The sequence below is a fragment of the Geotrypetes seraphini genome, chromosome 17 (assembly GCF_902459505.1).
Source record: "Geotrypetes seraphini chromosome 17, aGeoSer1.1, whole genome shotgun sequence".
NCBI lineage: Eukaryota > Metazoa > Chordata > Amphibia > Gymnophiona > Dermophiidae > Geotrypetes > Geotrypetes seraphini.
This window is the reverse complement of record NC_047100.1, coordinates 51,110,192-51,124,451: the sequence shown is the minus strand read 5'-3', so window position 1 is coordinate 51,124,451 and position 14,260 is coordinate 51,110,192. Positions and strand designations below refer to the sequence as shown.

Genomic DNA, 14,260 nt, shown 5'->3' with positions numbered 1-14,260 from the left:
TTGAATGAACCCAGAGGTCTGAAGTAGAGAGCTGCACGGGAACGGGCATGACAGGAATCTCGCAGGACCATAGGTTCCCCCTCGGGTCACAAGAATCCCGTAAGGACACCCCCTCGGGTCACGGGAATCCCGTGGGGACGCCCCCTCGGGTCTCAGGGATCCATGGGGACCCCTTCATGGTCTCAGGGATCCTGCAAGGTTGGAGGCAGTGAAAGGCGAGAGGCTCCTCTTCTTTTCCTACCTGCACACACACGTAGCCAACCGGAAGTCTAACTCCCGACATCGGAGCTAGCGTCGGAGAGAAGGCTTCACGTCAATCACATGCAGGATAGCGGATAGATCTCTTCCTGGCTGAAGAACACGTAGCTGTCGCCTCTGGCCGGCTCGTGGGGGGCGGCGCAGTCCTCCAAGAACCAGTAGTTGAGGTAGCCCGTGAGCAGTGGAAAGGCTGGTCGGAGGTGGTGTACTTGGGTGCTCCGTAGAGCGGGGGAGCGGTGGTTGAGACGCCCTTTACTAGAAAGACGCAAATTACATTACATTAGGGACTTCTATTCCGCCTATACCTTGCAGTTCAAGGCGGATTACAAAAGAGCTAACTGGACATTTCCAGTGAAGTTACAACAGTTTTGGGGTTTTTGGTTTTTTTTTTGTTACAAGGGAGGAGAGGTACCTGGATTAAACTGCGTTCGGGGATAAGGTGAGTTAGAAACTCTCCTTAAAAGCTTTTCAAGGATGGGTTCCGAGTCCTTCCTCCAGGCAGATCTCAACACAAGGACTCTCAAAAGAAAAGGAAATGCATTTCTGGTTTTATTTCTACAGTGTTGAAGTATTTGCTGACCCTTGCTGTGGTTGGTAGGGATCCCCAAGCACCGCCAGCAGAGACGGCCAGAATTCCCCTCCACAGCAGTCACTGGCAGCATCCATGAGCCACTGAGATGCCAGCATCTGTGACTCAGGGACGCTACTGCTGCCTGCCAAACTTGGCAAAAGGGACCCCTAGCAAATTGCAGAGGAAGTCCTCAGCTGACAGCTTGGGGGTTCTCATCAGCTAAGTATTTATATTTTATATTTACATTAGAGGCTCTGGTAGAAACCCGTTTACAAAGTATGTATTCTTCCCAATTAATATTTCCAAATTAATAAAGTTTCTTTGCTTATTTGTAAATGGGTCTCTACCAGAGCCTTTAATTCAGTAGCATAATTAAATGAAATAACTATTTCTGAAGTTTATAGGGATGGGCGGGGACAGAGGGATTTCTTGTGGGGATGGAGGGATTCCTCGCGGGGGATGGGTGGGATTTTGGCGGGGACGGGTGGGGATGAGTGGGATTTCTGTCTCTGCACAACTCTCTAGTCTGAAATAATGAGTTCCCATCGTTGGTAAAAATGATGGAGACGACCCCTAATGGGTAGAAGAGAGGACAGAGGCAGAACAATTGAGGTGATGCTCTGGATTAGATGATCAAAAAGACTGAGAGGTCTTGGGTGCAGCAGGAGTTTGAGTCTTGTGCTGCCTTTGTTGTTGATGCTGTTGTTTCTTAGGGGGAGCCCTTGAATAAGGAGCTGCCCACTGAGGAAAATGCCTCTGGTATGATGGAAGAGGCCTGGGACCCTTAGCAGCAGAAGGCTTAGGCTTTGGCCTGATGATGGAAGCAAACAATTTCTCACGTTCAGACAAATGTTTGGTAGCTGCCTCGATAGAATCATCAAACAACTCAGTGTCCTGACAAGGGATGTTGGCCAGACGATCTTGAAAATTCGGGGCCATGTCTACAGTGCTAAGCCAGGCAAGCCAGTGCATAGCTACCGAGAAAGCAGTAACCCTCAAGGAAAGTTCAAATGCATTCTAGGAAGATTGAAGAAGATGCATGCATAATTGAGCCAGAGTGTTACACAGCTGTTGAAACTCTGGAAGTTGATGTTGTGGAATATATTTAACAAAATCAAGCATGGTGTTGAGATAAGAACTGAAGACAAAATTGTAATTCAAAACTCTGGTTGCCATAAGTGAATTTTGATACAGGCGACGGCCAAACTTGTCCATAGTTCTGCCCTCTCTTCTAGGGGGGACAGTGGCATAAACTTTGGCAGGATTGGTTCTTTTTAAAGAAGACTCCACGAGAGGGGACTGATGGGATAATTGAGACTTTTCAAAGCCCCTGCAGTGGACCATCCTGTAGTGAGATTCCAACTTCGCTGGCACAGCATGAATGGAATATGGTGTCTCAAGATTACATTTGAAGGTTTAAGAAAGAAGTTGATTAATGGGCAAGTTTAGAGACTCCTAGGAGGATGAGGCATACCCATTTCTTCCAAATACTCTGTGAAGGGGCACATAAAATTCTTATATATTCCTTGTAGAAGTTTTCTGTTCCCGATTGAACTGCTGAAAACAGGTTGTATGTGCCAAGAAATTACAAGGCCATTTTCTCTCTGTGTCTTACATCTTGTGCTTTAGAGAGATAAGAAACATTGCTAGACCTTAGATGGAAACTTCCCACTAAAACCCCCCCTTATGTTTGCTCTAATGTATCCTGTTACCAAATATGGTCTTTCCTAGTTTTGTTACTTTTATGTATCCTGTTACCAAATATGGTTTTTCCTACGGTCATATGCTGAAAAAATTGACCCTTGTATAATGCTATATAAATGAATGAAGGACTCATAATAAAGGGACATCTCCTGGAACATGACGTGGTCTGTTCTTTCTAGGGAGGTGCCCCCAGATGCATCTGTACCAGAGACAACAGAGTATGTGTGTGAGGCAGTATTGGGACCAGAACCGTTTCGGTTGGGGACCTTGTCCGGGATTGGATTGGTGCCAAGACTCTAAGTGAGTATGAATTTCAATGCTCACTGGGGTCTCTGCCCTCTTCCAAACCCTTATTTGGATATTGAGACTTTTGGCAAGTCTCTTGAGACTTTTGGCAAGTCTCTTGGAGTTATGGGAACTCCTGTAGTACTTTTGAGTGGCCACACGTTCTTTTGGGAAGAACAAAATTATTCATAGACACGCCTGCCCTACTCTGTCGTCTGTGGGGAACAAACAGCTTTGCGAATGCGTTTTTTCTGTTTTCTATTGCTTAGAAGATAAGGTTTATAGAGTATAAGTTTGTATTGTATATTATTGTGTCTTGCTTATAAGGTAAGATAAGCGAGACTTGTGCATTGCCATCTTGTGTTTTGTAATGAGTCAGACAGAACATAAGAACATAAGAAATGCCTCTGCTGGGTCAGACCCGAGGTCCATCGTGCCCAGTAGTCCGCTCACGCGGTGGCCCAACAGGTCCAAGACCTGCGCAGTCTTCTATCTATACCCCTCTATCCCCTTTTCCAGTAGGAATTTGTCTAATCCTTTCTTGAACCCCAGTACTGTACTCTGCCCAATTACGTCCTCTGGAAGCGCATTCCAGGTGTCCACCACACGTTGGGTAAAAAAGAACTTCCTAGTATTTGTTTTGAATCTGTCTCCTATCAACTTTTCTGAGTGCCCTCTTGTTCTTTTATTTTTTGAAAGTTTGAAGAATCTGTCCCTCTCTACTCTCTCTATGCCCTTCATGATCTTATAAGTCTCTATCATATCCCCTCTAAGTCTTCTCTTCTCCAGGGAAAATAGACCCAGCTTCTCCAATCTCTCCGCATATGTCAGGTTTTCCATACCTTTTATCAGACGTGTCGCTCTCCTCTGAACTCTCTCGACTATCGCCATATCCTTCTTAAGGTACGGCGACCAATATTGGTAGTAAAGATCCTCCCCCTCCTAGAAAGATGAGACTTGTAAAGCTTATGTTGCCCGTGTGAGTGACACTCTCCCTCCAGCTCACATCTCTCTGTGTCACTTGTCCTCCTCCATATACGCTTAACACAGAGGGAGTAAATACTGTAATGTGGCATGCATTGCTGGCAGAGTTCGATAGCTGTTTTCAGTCTAAATCTTCCTTTCCTCTTACCGTAGCTTGTAAACAGAATTGTTTCTTGGCTCCGTCTCGAACGTGAAATAGTCTGACCCTGACTCATATTTTGAGTCCCTCCTTCGGAAACTTCTGTTGCTTGTTGTGCTGTGCTGGCTCATATGAAAAAAAAAAAAAATTCCGTTTTACAGGCTTTCTTTCTTATGCGGAGCAAGGCTAATATTTTTCTCACTGACCATCTGGCTGTCTGCCAGAAAGATTTGCAAGTTATAAATTCTCTCTGTGCTTATCTAGACTCTTTCTGACTTAAAGAAACATTCCTCTGGTTTGCAGTCTGAATTAGAGCACAAGCACTTTTGACTGCCAAACCAGCTCCTGTTAGAACTTACTTACGCTATCGGGGAACCTTCTATGAGAATTAATGGGATTCTGACTAAATCTGATCGTACTACACCCCTGTCTGTAGCCCATCCAGATACAGGCTCTACTTTATTCCAGCACTCTTTTCTCCTAAATTCCTCATTGCCTCCGATGATACCGGAGGCTTGCATGTTTTTTTTCTTTTTCCCCGTCATTTATGTCCATTTGTCCTCTGTCCCTGCCTTTGCCCATCCCCTTAGACTCCCCGATCTGGGCTTCTGCTGATTTTGGTAATTCCCACTGCATCCATTCCCTCCTCTCCATTTCACCTGCAGCCACTATTTTCTCTGTCATTGAATAATGCTTTTGTTCTTTTTCTGTCCCTGTTGATGAGGCTACTCAGCCCCTATTTGCCTTCATCTTCCTGCAACAGCAGGTGTAGAATACCCCAGGGCTATGTTGACTCCCCTGTGGTATTCTTCATTGTCCTTTGGGCTACTCTGTATGTGGATGACCTCCTTCTATGTTCCATAACTCAGGAGACCTTTCAGGCTGATAGTTTGGACTTTTTTTTACAATGGTTGTCTGTGTGTGGTCACAAGGTGTCACGAAAGAAACTGCAATGATGTAAATCTGAGGTGGAATACCTGGGTTTTGTCCTGTCTCATGGTCAGAGGAAAATTAGCACTTCTCGCATTGCTGCTGTCCTGGGTTTGCCCTGCCAAGCTACCAAGAAAGACTTGCTTACTTTTCTTGGTGTGATTGGTTACAGCTGCCAATGGATCCCTGATTGTTCCTTCTATGACCAGATTCTGAGACAGACCCTGGGTCCTGAAATGACTGATCTTATTAGATGGACTAAAGAAATGTTGGATACTTTTGGATATTTGAAATGTGCTTTGGTTTTTAGCCGGGGCCGGGGTTTTCCTGATTATAATCAAATGTTTCACCTATTTGCTTGAGACAATTGTGAAACCATGGCGGGAGTCCTGGCACAAGATCATGGTGGTAATTTACACCCTGTTGTCTTTTTTTTTTTTTCTAATAGTCACTCCTGTTTAAGTACAGGGCATGCCTGCCTGCTTGAGAGCCCTGGTGGTAAAGATGGCCATTCCTCTGACCCTTGGTCTTTTGACTCCCCTCCCTCCTCTGTTCTCCTTTCTTTTCTTTCCCCTCCTGCTTTTCCCCCTTCCTCTCTTTTTTTCCAACTTCAATCCTTTGTTACCCCTTCTGAACTTGACGCCTGGAACCTGGCGAGTGCCCAAAGCCGCCCTTCGGATGGACTTTGGTGCAAAGAAGGGAAACCCTGTATACCAGTCGCTAGCTCTCCTTTATTCATTGCCCAATATCATGTCATTGGTCATCGCAGTGCTCGCTTTACATTTCAACTTCTTGCCAGTGATTTTTTCATTCTTGACTTTCGTTCCCTGATACAGACATACATGCTCCGTGCTAATCCCAACATACCCCATAAAGTGCCAACTTTACTTACCCCACTTCTCCTTTTTTGCACACTTACAGATTCCCCTCATGCCACCGGGACCTGATAGGATTATGCCCTTGTTATTGTTGACATGTTTGCTGCCCTTGTTATTGTTGACATGTTTTCTCCCGATGGCCTGAAGCTTTTCCCACCACAAATGAAACAGCTCAGACTGCGGTGAATATCCTACTTCGCGAAATCATCCCTAGCCCCACACATATTACCTCAGATAATGGTCCTGCTTTCACTGCCAGAGTATGCAAAGACTTAGCTACTGCACTATTAAGGACAAAATTAGGAGAGACACAGCTGGCTCGTTTGTAAATTGGAAGAAATTCCTCCTTATTCTTCTAGCTGAAATTAGGATGCAGCCGCACTGGTTACTCTTCCTTTGAGATTCTCATAGAAAGACCTTTCCCCGCCCCATGGGAAGATAACCCTCAATAGTTGAGAGTAGTGATTTCCCCTTGATATAGGAAGAATATGTCCGAAAGCTCATAGGAACGTTAGGGCATGTTGAAAGAAACGTGTCTTGCACCTCTCCTTTCTTCCCACAGATTCCTACCCACTCTTTCCAGCCTGGTGACGTGGTCATCGTCCAGAAGCTTTCCAAGGATAGGAAAGACGGAATTCCCCTTTGGACCTCCCACCACTGTGATCGCAGCAACCAGGACCGCTGTACTCACTGAGGAGTCTCCTGTTTGGATCCACGCAAGTCACTTGAAGAGGGTTAACCTAAAACCCCAGAAGCAAGCCGTCCCTGCGCAGACCTCACCACCTCCAGTGGAACAGTATGATGATCTTGCTGCAGCTTTCCACCAACTTTATCATCCTTCTAGCAGTGTTGCTGCTAGTTTTTCTTCCTTTATGGATCATCTCCAACTTTGTCTACAGAGATGATGTGTCCTGGGTCCACAAAACTTTCTGCCCGTACCCATCTGTAAACGACACCCCAGGCACCTCTTTGCGAATGCGACATCAAGCTGGAACTTTTCCTCCCAAAGGGGGGGGGTTGCCCCTCAATTGGAATCCAGAAAGATATCAGCATACCACCTTTTGGTATAATTCCAGCAGTGTGCATGTGGCCACCTTCTCCTTTGACTACTGTGACATTAAGGACTGCTCAACAATTGATGCCGCATGGCAGTGTGACTGGTTCCGTGATATTCCTAAAACTAAAGACATATACATATGTGTTACTGGCTCACATTGGGGGGTGTCTGTAAAATTCTCCCTAGTACTTTATCTTGTTGCACCTTTATTTCTGACAATACAGTTCCTATGGGTAAAGGTTACTATGGCCATTCAGAAATTAGAGGACCTCTCTGCTGAGCCCAAACATAACTCTGGTTTATCTAATCCTTGGGACCAGTACTTTAGTTGGATGTAGGGATGGGTAAAAGACCTTATTATTGTTATAATCTCTATTATTATCTGCATCCTTGTTGCTTATGTACTTTTTAGACTGCTCATGTGCTGCCTTACTCGTATAATTGCTCCTGAACCCCCTCCTCGAGAGACATATTTGGACTATCTCTCCCTCCTAGCTCATGCTGTGCTCTTATGATGTCATTTTCATGACGTCAGAGGGGATTGAAGGGGCACATATAATCCTTGTAGATTGAACTGCTGAAAACAGGTTGTATGTGCCAAGAAATTACAAGGCAATTTTCTCTCTGTGTCTTACATCTTGTGCTTTAGAGAGATAAGAAACATTGCTAGACCTTAGATGGAAACTTCCCACTAAACCCCCCCCCCCCTTATGTTTGCTCTAATGTATCCTGTTACCAAATATGGTCTTTCCTACAGTTTTGTTACTTTTATGTATCCTGTTACCAAATATGTTTTTTTCTATGGTCATATGCTGAAAAAACTGACCCTTGTATAATGCAATATAAATGAATGAAGGACTCAATAAAGGGACATCTCCTGGAACATGACGTGGTCTGTTCTTTTTAGGGAGGTGCCCCCAGGTGCATCTGTATCAGAGACAACAGAGTATGTGTGTGAGGCAGTATTGGGACCAGAACCATTTCACTCTGTGAAGTATTTGGAGTCAGATTCCAGAGTGATGTTCAGATCCTTACTCATTTGGCAGAGAAACTTGGAAAAGGATACCTAATATGAAGAAGGATGGCCTCATGAGGGAGAAGGTGATCTCGAGGCACCTCTCATAGCAGAGAACAAAGGTGAAGCTTCTCTGGAGTATTGATACCTGAGATCTGAATATGCAGGTATAGATGACTCACTGAGAAAATGTAGGGAATCTCTCGCAGGAGAAGAATTTGAATGGTGAGAGTGGTAAGGCTCTTCGGGTGATCTTTTTGACTGAGGAGTTGGAGGCCTCAAAGAGTCTCTATGCCTGGATAATTGAGACCTGTCTCGAGAAAGAGACCTAAGCCTTGATGGGTGCCTCGACAGATGATGTAGAGAACTGTTCCTCAAATCAGTCAGATCCCGCTTAGATGAATGATGAGGAGTCCTCGCCCTGTGCCTCATAAAGGGCAATGCCTTATGTGAGGAAGGAGGGCTGGAAGTTGGAGATTGACGTCGAGACACCAAAAAGAACTCAGTTCCTTGTGTCGAGGTATCTCGAGGCACTCGCAAGGACTCAGCTCCTTGTATAGATTGCAAAGACTTGACTCCTTGCATAGAATGTGTAGATTCAGCTCGAGGCACTCCTAAGGACTCGACTCCTTGTACAGAGTGACTAGGTTGAGCTCAAGGCACTGCCAAGGACTTGACTTCTTGTCTGACTGCTTAGTGCTCAGGCTGGACTTCAGGAAGCAGAGTCGAGGCAGGAGTGTATTGGGCAAGCATGTTACCAAACTCCTGATGTATAATAGTCTGGATCATAGCCTGCAAATGTGGAACTGAGACCTGAGGATCTGGCACATTTGGCGTGACTATAGTCTCCAAGGAAGATGAGGAAGAATGACACCTTGATATGGAGACATGCTTCTTGGGCAGCTTCATAACCACCGGTTCTAAGGGTGGCATGCCCGAAGGAGTTTGCTGAGGGAGACAGTGAGGAAATCGGTTCCTCAGGTGATGACTTAGCAGACTTGCTCGAGGACTTCCCAAATGAGGAAGGTTTGATTAAGGCCGAGGTAGAATGCGGGAACCCCGGATTCGGGGTCAAGATCGGGGTAGCAGTCGGGGTGAGGACCTTAGGCAAAGGTCTATCCATACCGCCGAATATCTTTTCTACCTGAACTCGACGTTTAATGGCTCGAGATTAAAGGGTAAGCGCAGCGGGCACATGACTCCGGACAATGGTCAGGTCCTAAACACTGAACACACCACTTATGTGGGTCAGTGAGGGATATCACGCGCTGGCAATGACTACACTTCTTAAAGCCTGTGACCGGCTGGAACATAGACTAGAAAATAGCCGCAGCAAAATCGAAGCCCTTAGGCTGAGGCCGTGGGGTAGGCCCCGCCGCGATACAAAATAAGAGACAAAATTGAAAATAATTTTTTTAGAAATGAAAACGTGCAAAAAACACAGCAACCCTGTAAGAAAAAAATACAGAAGCCGCAGTGAGAGAAGGCACGAAGTAGAACTAAGTCTAGTGCAGAGCACTGAAAGAGGACTTCTCAGCTCCACGGAAAACTGAGTACTGAGGAGATGCTGGGGAGGCATGCCCTACGTTGGGTGGGAAGGCACTTGCGCATGCGCGGTGCGGCAGTCGTAAGCTTTCTAAAGTTTTACAAGCAAGTCTGCTTGCGAGGCTGTCCACATCGGGGCTCTGTGGATGTCGTCACCCACATGTGAGAATATGCTGCCTGCTTGTCCTGGGATAATAAAAAGTATGGAAAAATAAAAAATCACATTCAAAGTACTGTGCGTCTCAGAATTCCATTGGCCACTTTACTGAGACCGGTTGACCCAAATCATTAACAAACATCAAAGTTGTCCTAAAAAAAGAAAGGTCTTCAATTTTTTTCTAAAATGGTAATATGATACTTTGTAGATCCAGAGTAGTGGACCCATAACACTAAAACTTGAACTTCTGATGGTTTCCAAATGAACACTGTAAGCGCCCAAGAAAAGGATCTGGATATCACTGTAGACAATACGATGAAACCTTCCATCCAATGTGTGGTGGTGGCCAAAAAAAGCAAACAAGATGCTAGGAATTATTAAAAAGGGATGGTCTGAGCAGCTTTACTAAAATGGCGTCCTGAAAGAGCTTGGCAGAACGCCGTTGTACCTTTTACTTTTTTCTCATGGTAAAAAGGAAATCTAACACCCAGTTTTTCCTTCTGAACCCAGGTCTGCAACACAATTATCTGACCCAATGAATGCTTTTGTTGAGCGAAAGCCTAGAAGAGCTCTGGACGAGAAGTCTTTGACTGGAGGTGGGAGTCAAACGAAGAACTCTGGAACTTCCCTCGAGGCTATTAGTCTCTCTCCGGAGGAGTGGAGATCGCCAGAACAACTGCTTCCCTGATCAATATTGTAAGATACAGTGAGTGTGAAGAGTGACGCAGCTATGCTGCGAGGAGGTAGTAGATCTCGCAGCACAACGGTTTCCCATTGCCTCAGCATTACAGTTGCCACAGTGCAATATTTTGGAGTCGGCGGGAGAAACTACAGGAATCACTTTTTTCTAATCTATCTCCAGGAACTGTGGAAATTAACAATTTAGGAGCTACCTTTTCAATACTTCCTTTGAAAAAACCTTCAGTTATAGACCTGATTTCTATATGGGAAGCTATTTCAGTACTCCAAACTTCTCTGGGGGCTCAGATACAGACTTTAACTGCTCATTGCACTGGAATGCTTTCGGAGTCTTCAAAATTGGAAGAAAGACTGGGAAAACTAGAACAAGAAAATAAATTAGAAGTATTGGGAGCATAAAATTAGCTCCTAATAAAGATAATCTTAAATTGGAGATATTAGAAAATGCAACTAGATGACAAAATCTCAGATTAATCAATTTTCCTAAAATGTTTACTATTTCGGCGCTTGATATGTTTAAGAGACTTTGGTGGATAGGAAGTTTCCGAAACTTTCAATCTCAAAGTTTTTCTACCTCCTTACAGGAAAGAAGAAATCAGTAGAAGTCCAACAAGGTCTCATAGTAGACAGTTTGGACTTGACAAACATATTGGAGAGATCAGATGTGGAACCGTTTGCAGCAGCTACATTGTTTGTCCAGTTAGAATTGGATTCTGATAGAGATTGATTGATAAAAATGTTTTTTTTAAAGATAAACTATTCATGAGTCACAAAATTAGAATATACCCGGATGTATCAAGAACCCAGAAGAAGAGGGGGAGAGTGTGGCATAGTGGTTAAAGCTACAGCCTCAGCACCCTGAGGTTGTGGGTTCAAACCCACGCTGCTCCTTGTGACCCTGGGCAAGTCACTTAATCCCCCCGTTGCCTCAGGTACATCAGAAAGATTGTGAGCCCACCGGGACAGAGAGGGAAAAATGCTTAAGTACCTGAATAAATTCATGTAAACCGTTCTGAGCTCCCCCGGGAGAACGGTATAGAAAAATAAATAAAAAAAAAAAAAAATAAAAAAAAAAGAGGAAACAATTCCCACTTTTGCGACCTCAGGTCTTAAAACTAGGAGCTACATTTGTTCTTAGTCCCTGTAAATGTATGGTTAATTTTTGAGGAGCTAAATATGTTTAAAAAAAAAAATCTTCACAGTTATCTAAATATATTTCGGGTAAAGAGGTTGTATCCGCTAGTACTTCTGTTGACATACAAATGACTAGGCCCTACTCAGGTTTGGCTATCTTTATTTTCCTTTAATATGATGAAATTATTTAATCTCCATTTTATTTTCTAGCTTATTCCCCATAATTGTGGACTAGCTAACAGTAGAAAGAAAATTGTAATTTCCTAAATTTTATTATTTTCCTTTTTTGCTATGCTGGTACTGTTAATGCTAAATGATTGATTTGATTATGAAAAATTAAAATTTCAATAAAGAAATAATTTTTTAAAAAAGGAATGGCTAAGAAGACTAATGGCCTCTTTTACAAAGCCGCATTAGCGGCTGCCTTGTGGCAACAGCCCTGAAGCCCTTTAAATCTCTATGGGCTTCAGGGCCACTAGCATGGCTTTGTAAAAGAGGTCGTAAGAATGTTATAATGACTCTGTATCGCTTCATGGTGCGACCTCACCTGGAGTATTGGCATTCAATTCTGGTCTCCTTATCTCAAGAAAGATATAGCAGTACTAGAAAAGATTCAAAGAAGAGCGACCAAGGTAAATAAAAGGGATGGTATGAGGAAAGACTAAAAAGGTTAGAGCTCTTCAGCTTGGAAAAGAGGGGAGATATGATTGAAGTCTACAAAATCCTGAGTGGAGTAGAATGGGTACAAGTGGATCAATTTTTCACTCCGTCAAAAATTACAAAGACTAGGAGACACTCAATGAAGTTACAGAGAAATACTTTTAAAACCAATAGGAGGAAATATTTTTTCACGCAGAGAATAGTTAGGCTCTGGAACGCATTGTGGTAAGAGCGGATAGCGTAGCTGGTTTTAAGAAAGATTTGGACAATTTCCTGGAGGAAAAGTCCATAGTCTGTTATTGAGAAAGACATGAGGGAAGCCACTGCTTGCCCTGGATCTATAGCATGGAATATTGCTACTCCTTGGGTTTTGGCCAGGTACTAGGGACCTGGATTAGCCACCGTGAGAATGGGCTACTGGGCTTGATGGACCATTGGTCTGACCCAGTAAGACTGTTCTTATGTATCGAGCAAGATTGTCTTGTTACATGTTTGTGTACAGTGATATGTATATCTAATAGTACTATAGAAATGATAAGTAGTTGTAGCAATGAAGGTCTTTTCCCGTAGATACAAATTAATGAGAATCAATAATGAAAATGTCAAGTTTGGGATTTGGCATTTTTGATTTTACTAATTTTCACTGAAGAATCATGACATATGACATATGAAAGATTTCAATTGTTTACTATTAACAAGAGTTGCTAGAGTTGGAGAGACAAATGCTGTTGAGCTCCAGCCACTTACAATTTATCTGTTGCTAATATATATCTGCCTTGTTGCATCCCTCATGCAGATATGAGCCAAACAGTCATGTCAGGTTCTATGATTTTATAAAGATATTTAATACACTGTTTGGTCATAGTCTCTTCATTTCTTGTTTAGTTGTATGACCCTGCCTCTTTTAAACTACATGCAGAAGTGAAAGCCAGAAGAAGTAAGAAAGGAGACAAGGTGAGAACTACCGTATATGAAATTGATCAGGAAAGACCAGAACTGGAGAGGTAGGTTAGAAAAAAAAAAAAAAAAAAAAAAGCAAGTCCCTCTCCACCTACCTTTTAGAGGAGGCCGAGTATCTTGAGCAGGATTTGCCATCCCAGGCACAGTATGGGTCTCTAGCAAGGCAGCAGTCAGCACAGACCTCGCCATACACATCACATCGGTGAAGAGCCAGGTGTGTGATACCAACCAGTGAAGATACATACAACTGTTGCTGTGAAAAAAAACGTAAACTTTGTGGGTACAGTTTATTACAGAGCTTTAGCTTCTGCAATTAACGCCTGCAATAAACATTGGCTGTGTATCCGGCATGCCCCCTGCAGTTTCTGCAGAGACATGTTTTCTAATGCGTTTTACCTACAGCTGAAATGAGCACCTACCGAGCTGGAATTATGCAATCCTCACCCAATCTCCATCCATACCCTGCTCAGTCTCCACACCAACCTGTGCTGAGCATTTAGCAACAGACTTTTAGTCCGTTAAAGCCTAGTGAATGTTAACAGCTAGCATGTGCTAAAACCCATGCCCCTATAATAATAATTCTGTTCAGCTTGGCTCTTTGACTTTAATGAATACATATTCACCTGCTGCAGTGAGTATTTTGTTTTCTAAATGCTGGCTCTATCAGTCAAAAAATATCCAAATAGTGGCCAGCACAGAAGATCCAACTTAACCATAAAGTGGCAATATTCAGTGTGCTGTCCTGATAACTTGTCTGAAGAACTCAGGATAGCCTTCTACTGTATCTGTCCTGCGTTACCCAAAGAAATTATCCAGATAAAGATGACTAATGCCACTATCCGGGCCCACCCTGGCTCTGCCCATAATTCACCCCAGCACTATCCACACAAATAAAGGGTGATTCTATAAACTATGCACTTTATGCCCACTGTGGGCATAAATGTTTAGAATAGTAACATATGTGCATACTTATGTGTGCATATGGAATAAAGTTATTACATGAAAGTCCTCTCTTAAGTTGTCCCTATACATTATCATTTCTATAACATAACATATCCCCCAAAACTAGTGGTTACCCAATCCTTAAATCTATCACAAAACAACCACTGGTAAAAAGAAATGAACCTGAAGGTATTCCTTTTGCAAGGTGTGACAAACCTAGCACCAGCACTAGTTGTGCACCCGCAGGATCCTGTGCAGAAGAGCTGACCAGGTTAATTTTGGTGACCAACTTGAGGCTGACCTCCCTTGCCCATACGACCAGAGCAGTGATCTGGATCAGAG

At 43.5% G+C, this 14,260-nt stretch overlaps 1 protein-coding gene across 4 annotated transcripts in view; it reads right to left on the bottom strand.

Annotated features, from left to right (window-relative positions):
- Positions 1-14,260, bottom strand: part of SEMA3F (semaphorin 3F) — a 917,803-nt gene that overhangs the window by 66,181 nt on the left and 837,362 nt on the right. For all 4 annotated transcript variants that reach the window (XM_033925950.1, XM_033925947.1, XM_033925948.1 and 1 more), the window contains one exon: positions 13,072-13,229. In XM_033925950.1, the coding sequence (XP_033781841.1) occupies positions 13,072-13,229 (158 nt within the window). The remainder of the gene's footprint in view (positions 1-13,071; positions 13,230-14,260) is intronic.